At 37.8% G+C, this 8071-nt stretch overlaps 2 protein-coding genes across 2 annotated transcripts; one reads left to right on the plus strand and one right to left on the minus strand.

Moving 5' to 3' along the window:
• Positions 1–763: 763 nt before the first annotated feature.
• Positions 764–2375, minus strand: LOC106301832 (BES1/BZR1 homolog protein 1). The gene is made up of 2 exons (XM_013738315.1): positions 1924–2375; positions 764–1809 (listed from the first exon to the last, which is right to left on the minus strand). The coding sequence occupies exons 1-2, from the start codon at positions 2176–2178 to the stop codon at positions 1207–1209; spliced, it is 858 nt and encodes a 285-aa protein (XP_013593769.1). The 5' UTR covers positions 2179–2375; the 3' UTR covers positions 764–1206.
• Positions 2376–6282: 3907 nt separating this feature from the next.
• On the plus strand, positions 6283–7686 carry LOC106303894 (probable galacturonosyltransferase-like 2). Its single transcript, XM_013740244.1, has one exon. The coding sequence runs from the start codon at positions 6393–6395 to the stop codon at positions 7407–7409; it is 1017 nt and encodes a 338-aa protein (XP_013595698.1). The 5' UTR covers positions 6283–6392; the 3' UTR covers positions 7410–7686.
• The last annotated feature ends 385 nt before the right edge of the window (positions 7687–8071 follow it).

Genomic DNA, 8071 nt, shown 5'->3' on the forward strand with positions numbered 1-8071 from the left:
GGCTCAAGTCACACTTTTCCATATATGTGGAAGCAAAGAAATAATGTACTCCACAATAACATCCACATTCCTCCCGAGGCATTATTCAAATGCATTGATATTGTCATTCGCAATATGATTCACGCAAGGAAGCGAAGGAAAAAATGTAGGGACATGTTGTCCCGTTGGCTTGGCTGATCAGACGATCACCACTCTTTTGGTTGTTTACGTTAGTTTGGGTTTAAATATAGATTCATATGGAAAAAATCTGAATATATGTCAATTTATATATTTAAATATTTTAACACAAAATTTGGATATTTCAGTTACATTTTGAAATACCTAAACTCGAATCTTACCGAACCAAATCTACCATGAATAATAAAAAATACATGAGTGGATAATAGACTTCTAAACCGAAGTATCCAAAACTGGAATTACCTAAACCAGATCTGAACGGGTATCTGAATGTCCCTAGTATTCTATCTAAACTTTAAACATTATATAAACTATTTAAAAAAAATCAAAATCAAAAACAAAACAGAATGGAAAGCTAAACTGGAACATTTCTACTTAGACGTAAGTTCATCCTTTAAACAAAAAAATCTATTTCCCTAAAAACTGAAAAAAACTAATAATTTACCAAAAGAAGTATCTTTTTTGTAACACCTTTAATAATTTCCGTTTAAACGTTTATACCGACAGAACTCTCAGAACACATGAACCAACCAACCAACCAACCTCTCATGTTTATATAGCAAAACAACATTCTCAACACACAAAATAAAGTCACACGTATATTCTCATTCATGGATAATGTTTCTCACTGAATTTCTTAAAAGTAATGAAAATTACAGGTCCACTAAACATCGGTGTATGATAGATAGGCACATTGAAGAGTCACGCGTGGTTAGAGAGAGAGATCAATAGAAAAGAATCACTTCACATGCCCCCAACACCACATGGGGGAATGGTCCCTCTCACTTTCAGTCACACACTTGCTTATTTCCTTTCAACCATCACCATTTCTTTAAATAAATATAGGGAGAATTATACGTGAAAATTAACTTTGGTGAAATGAAACATTGATAACGATAATGACTGTGCATAGGCCATGAATGCATGAAGCAGACCAAGAAGGTCATCCTCCCAAATTAGTTACGGTTAAACCGGACACACGTAACCGAACAGTTCTCCCTTCTAATCGTTAATTCCGATACTATCCTCTTAGCCGCGTCCATTAGCGTTACCTAACGTCAGCTCCAAGTCATCGACACCAACATCGTGAATCTTCTCACCTTCCCACGGCTTCACCGAAACGTCTCCGCCGCCAACGCAAACGCTATTTTTGACAAGGTTAAAAGTTGGCGACGGCGGACATGTCTGAGAAACAGTCACCGGTTGAAAACGGGTCCATCGACAAGAATCGACCGTGGAGACATCCGACTCGTCGCATTCAGGAATCGATGTGTAGTAGTGGTGGAGACGCCGTGTTGGGCTTGAAGGAGCTGAGACTGGGAAGTTGCTGAACTGTGGCTTGGGTAGTCTCGGATGTGAGCCTCTAGGAGATGAAACTGGAGGTGTGACAGGGGCACTATTGGAAATTCTGAGAGGAGCTAGGTTTCCGGATGAAGCTAGGTTTTGGAGATAAGGGATGAGATATGTTGAGGAATGGTTCGGGTCAAACCGGGTCGGGCTTGGGTAAGATGACGAGGCTGGGCTCGCTTGGTACGACGGAACTGGGCTTTGAAAAGCCGATGAATGAGGACTGAGCTGGATTGACGAACACGCGCTCACGCGCGGCGGTGTTGTTTCTGTTGGTCGGGAACCCTGTCGGAAAAAGAAAAGACTTTAAACTCATTGTCCGAAAATTATGAAATTTATTAGAATTTAACATTTTACCAAAAAAAAAAATTATGAAATTTAGGAAAGTGAAGTTCAAACCTTTCGGTAAGTGGTGCCGTCTTCGTGGACGATCCAACCAGCTTCGACGCAGAGAGCTTTGAGTACTTCATTGTTGTCACAATGCTTAGGGAGCTTGTAGTTTCCCTGAGATCTGAGTCCAGTGAATATTTTAGCTGCTATGGCTCTTCTCCTTCTCTCTCTCTTCTTGTTGTTCTCCCTCTCCTTCCACGTTGGCATCCTCCCCGTAGCTCCTGCTCCTCCGGCCGCCGCGGATCCTCCTCCTGATGCTGTCATTCTCTGTTTATTTACTTCACACTTTTTCTGAGTTTTTGTTTGTGTTGTGTAATTCTCGAGGAGCGAGAAACGCTAAAAGAGTTTTTTTCCTTCACGAGGAGAAAACAGAGGCAAAAGTTATAAGCATTTGTGATTGTTTTTGGAATTTTTTCTGATTGTAATTTAATTGATAAAAACAGGTACATACACCCATTTGATATCGTTACGTTATTAGGCTGCGATAAATTTCCAATTTTATTTTATTGCAGCTACTTTTGGCATATTAAGGGAAAAGGGTGAAAAAGAGGAGGTGAATGTATGACCTCAGTTAACTTACTGTTACAAGCTTAACAAGTTTATGTTCGGTGGAAAAGCGATAAATCTTGGCTTTGGTTTCTTCACCGTAAGATTAGAATCTCTGAGGTTAAATCCAACGGATGTATACGTGAGTGCACGGTCGAGAGCATGAGTCAAGCTGCAGAAGAAAAGAAAAGATGCCTTTTGGGTATCTCTCCGGTAATAGTGGTCCCCAAACACAGCACCTCCCGCTCCAGTCAGGTCAACATTGGAATCACGTATGTAATATACTCAGAGTTTGTGGGCCCTGGTTTGCTTCGCACGTGCGACACAAAAACCTATAGCCCATAGTCTATTGCTAGAGCCGAAGCACTGGGCCCATAATAACTTCGAGCCCTACAATGCACGTGACTGCGGGAATCACATTTTTGTGGTATATCCTTTGTACAGTATTTCTGATGATTATTTTCTACCATGGTATTTTTTAGTTCTCTGCGTTCCTTCGAGAAGTAGAGCGCATTAGATGAAACTAGAAAGAAGACAAAGAAAATCAGTTTCTTTATGGCGTCTTCTTGAAGAAGGAACACACACCAAATTTGATGTTATATTGGTCGATTGGAGTTGTCTTTAGAATGTGTAACACATAATCCCGGTACTCATATAGAAACAATAGTACAGGAAAATCATCCTTATACTTGATGCTGATTAGCATGCCCCTGAGTAAGGTTATTGCCAATTCCTCTTCTTCTCACTCTCTCATATGCCAATTTTCTATTAGATGTACGATGATGGGTAATTGAGTGTTGGGCTTCCAACAGCTAAGCCCATGTATATGTCCTATTAACGAGCACCAGAATATAACATGAGATCGCGTTAAATCTAGTAATAGCGATCAACATCTGTAGATCGCTTACATTGGCTAAACGCCATAAGCGTTTTGAAGGCATTGTTGGATAACGAATTGGCTAAGAGTATCTCCAAAAATCCTCTCTATTATAGAGTTTGCAGTATGTGTCTAGTCTTCCATGTAGATTCAGCTATTGGTAAGCTGAAGGGCAGGGTAATCCTGGCATGCTCACACTGATGAACGTTGTGCAATATCAGTGATAAGATCGATGGAAGACCTAATAAAAAAACAAAGGATCGCTAGTTTTATTAGTGTTGTCTTCGGATTCTCATTTCTGGTCTTCTTATAGTGAACAATTTACTCCCGGTTGTTTGATTGCAGTGATATATGGAGAGCTTCTAACACATTAGTTATCAAAATGTATGAAAAAAAGAATAAAATATATTAGAAGCTTAGACATTGATATCTCAATCTTAAATTTTAATAAAATTATTACAAACTTAGATAAGTGATTTAGCTATTAAGGAAGAAAAAAAAATTTAATAAAAAAATAAAAAGAAGTTGCAAAAGTCACGTATTGTTGGTTTAAAAAAAAACACACAAAAGATAAGAGAAAATTTTATAATGACTTTAGATACTTTAGAATGATTAATTTTAAAAAAAACATGATTGGTAAAAAATAAGCTTTAGAAACTTTCTAATCCCACGAAGCCTTCAGAATCTTAACAACATTCGGACCGTAGTATCTATAGGCTTCAGGCGACGATGGCGTATACAGAAATATAATGGCAACACTGGAAATAGGTTTACTGAATCTCTGAAGGAAGCCCACATTACAAGCCCATTGCTTAAGGATACACAAGCTCAGACTTTGTCGTCTTCCTCACGTAAAGCAGTCAAAAGACAAAGCCCCTGCTCAGCTCAAATCCGAGACCATCGTACAAGCGTGACAGCTAAGGGCATTACCGTTATGAATAGATTTGGTCCTTTGAATACATGTGCTGTCATGTGCTAATATAGACAAAGAGGATAAGATCTAGCTTTGCTATATAAGTTGTAATGATGTCCATTGAGAAACTAAGTTCGAAAACGTAATAAAACAGTAAAGTTTATTCTTCATCGAGCTCTTGAAGCTTTGATCTTTAACTGTTTTACGTGAGGAAGACGACAAAGTCTGAGCTTATGTATCTTTAGGCAGTGGATTTGTAATGTGAGTTTCCTTCGGAGATTCAGTAAGCCTATTTCCAGTGTTGCCATTAAAATATACGACTTCACCATCGATTAACGGACTTGGTGTCAAACTTTTAAAACAGCACGATTCAAAATCAAACCACACGTGAAATGCGCACATGCATGGCACATCGTCAACTGGGATCATTAATAATTACGGTTATGAATTTAAATCAGCGTCGTAATTAACCGAAAACACGGCTTCGTTTTGTTAGTTGCAAATATAATTAAATATGATTAATTAAAAATCAATTACTCAATTATATAAGCATATGATCTATAGAAAATAACTCAATAAGCAGCTCATAAAATCAAGAACCGAATATTTGATTAAGTAACGAGCATTACTGCATAGCCATATGTATTAGTGATACAAACAAAAAATCAAAATATTCTGTATTTGCTATTCTGTATATATACTTTGTTTTAAAAACTATCACAAGCAATTCACATTGTTTGCAAAAACAAACAAATAAAATCAATTTCTTTATTGGGTTGGTAGGTACGGTGGCATTCAAATGGACACACAATGCACTTTTACGTGGCAAACGCTAAGCGTGTGTGTTCTCTTCTCACTATTGCCAGTTAATTCCGGGTCGAACGGACCGTAAAATCAGTTGATCGCTTTAACCTCCGAATTTTCAGACAAAAAGCAAATAAATTAGCTAAAAAGTTCATTACCATCATAGCTAACTCCATTATTGTCTTACGACCGATACTCTTCATTCTTCAAGTCAGATCTCCAAATACATTACATTAGTATTCTTTACCGCAGTTCATAAATAGTTTTTAGTATAAATTTACCCCTTGTAAATTTTCAATAACTTTCTAATGTATATGCTTTACATGTATTACGGGCCCTCCATGTCCATTTTATATCTCAGAGAAAATGTTCTTATTTTTGCCAAACAGAGAGAATGTTATATTTGAAAGAAAGAAAAAAAATGTTATGTTTTCTAAAGTTATAAAAGGTAACAATTTGAATAATTCACGGGAGAGAAAAGGGGTGATTCGATAGACAAAGTTAATATAATAAGAGCGAGTAAATTTATTATTAACCTTTAACACGTATGGCTTCTCCTATTAAATGTGATAGTGCTTGCACGACCAGCCAAAATGTGTCACGTACAAGCATAGACATCAAACTTCAACAGCAAAGGAACACATGACATATGCATAATTTTCTAAAATATAACAAAAGAGCACATGACATGAATGCATGATTATGTATATCGATCTCAATTTCTTTTAAATGTAGATCACTTTTGTACGTGTTCTATGGCTTACATTCAGACGTGTTCCGTGCATGAAAATAGGAAATAGTAATGTTTATGAATTATGCTAAACAAAGATTGAATCGGTCCACAATATTGGTAGAGAGTTACCAGTTACCATACCTAAGAACATGATTAATCAGAGGTTCTTGAGATGAAGTTTTTAACAGAATATAAAAATCCGTCTCTTAATTTTTAACTAAAAAAACTAAAAACCGACTCTTAAATGTCTTATTTAAGAATCGATTTTTAGTTTTTTTAGTTAGAAACTAAAAGACGGATTCTTATATTCCGATAAAAATACTTTTTATTCCTTGGCAACACGCCAAATCTGAAATATCGGGGAAACACAACAACATTTAATAATAAAAAAATGCAGAAAAGAGAAAATGATTACCTAAAATAAATGAATAATGTCTCGCCGACAAATTTCATTCAATAACATTGACTTTCTCATTACCCCTTTTGATTTGAAACTCGTTCACTTTTTCTTCCTATAGAAACTTCTCTCTTTGTCTTTGTCTCTTTCTCTGTCTCAAATCTAATAAATACATCATTTGCATCTTAACATCTTCTCAAGCGCAAAAATGCACGCTAGCTATATTCTATACCTCATCGTGCTCGTCTCCTTCGCTGCCGGAGAGAGATTCAAAGAGGCTCCAGAGTTCTTCAACTCACCGGACTGTCTCACCATCCAAAACGACGATGGTTTTATCTGTTCAGACAAAGCCGTTCACGTGGCAATGACCTTAGACACGGCTTACCTCCGTGGCTCAATGGCCGTGATCCTCTCCGTCCTCCAACACTCTTCTTGTCCTCAAAACATTGTTTTCCACTTCGTCACTTCAAAACAAACCCACCGACTCCGAAACTACGTCGTTTCTTCTTTCCCATACTTGAAATTTAAGATCTACCCTTACGACGTAGCCGCCATCTCCGGCCTCATCTCCACCTCCATCAGATCAGCGCTCGACTCTCCTCTAAACTACGCAAGAAACTACCTCGCCGACATCCTCCCCACGTGCCTCTCACGTGTCGTATACCTAGACTCGGATCTCATACTCGTCGACGACATCTCCAAGCTCTTCACCACTGACATCCCCGGCGACGTCGTTTTAGCCGCCCCCGAGTATTGCAACGCGAACTTCACCACGTACTTCACGCCGACTTTCTGGTCAAACCCTTCTCTCTCCATCACGCTCTCCCTCAACCGACGCCATTCGCCGTGCTACTTCAACACTGGAGTGATGGTTATCGAGTTAAAGAAATGGAGAGAAGGAGATTACACGAGGAAGATCATTGAGTGGATGGAGTTACAGAAACGGATCAGAATCTACGAGTTGGGATCTTTACCGCCGTTTTTACTTGTCTTCGCCGGAAACATAGCGCCGGTAGATCACCGGTGGAACCAACACGGTCTAGGAGGAGACAACTTCAGAGGACTGTGCCGGGACTTGCATCCAGGTCCAGTGAGTTTGTTGCATTGGAGTGGGAAAGGGAAGCCTTGGGTAAGGGTAGACGGTGGCAGACCTTGTCCGCTCGATGCACTTTGGGCTCCTTATGATTTGTTAGAGCCACGGTTCGATCATCTCATCGAGAGTTAGATTAATTAGAGTCTTCTATCTTTTTTGAAATACATATTTTGACTGGATGTGAAGAGGAATACTCATACTTGAATACAGTAATAGGGAGGATAGTTGGATATGTAATTAGTTTGGTGATGGTGGTAACTTATTGCCTGCTTCTAGCATGATACTTTCGATGCCTATACCGTAATAGTTAATTGTGAATATATCTACCGAATGTACTAAAAGGCAAGCCTAAGGAATAAGGATGTAATAAAAATAATAAATATGAATTTTCAATAAATCTCTTTTTTTTTTACTGTTGAATTTAAATTTATAATCCTCCATTATGATCAATACAAAGATAGAAGACTAATTAAACAAGCCTAAGGAATAAGGATGGTTGGCTTCGTGGAAAATATAAAGGACAAAAATAACCAAAACTAGATTTTGATGATGTATTTTTAAAAAAATATGATGCTATTTGTTTTTTATGTCGGTATTTAGGGTTGGGCAAAAAACTCGAATTCAAAAAATCGAACCGATCCCAATCCGAATAAGTAGTACCAAATCCGAACCGAAATTGATTAAATATCCGATTTATTCAAAATTTTGGTATTTGAAGAACTAAAACCTAATTCGATCTGAACCGAAGTATTTTGGGTATCCAAAATAGATTTATATACTTATATATATTAATT

This window comes from Brassica oleracea, chromosome C7 (assembly GCF_000695525.1).
Source record: "Brassica oleracea var. oleracea cultivar TO1000 chromosome C7, BOL, whole genome shotgun sequence".
Lineage (NCBI taxonomy): Eukaryota > Viridiplantae > Streptophyta > Magnoliopsida > Brassicales > Brassicaceae > Brassica > Brassica oleracea.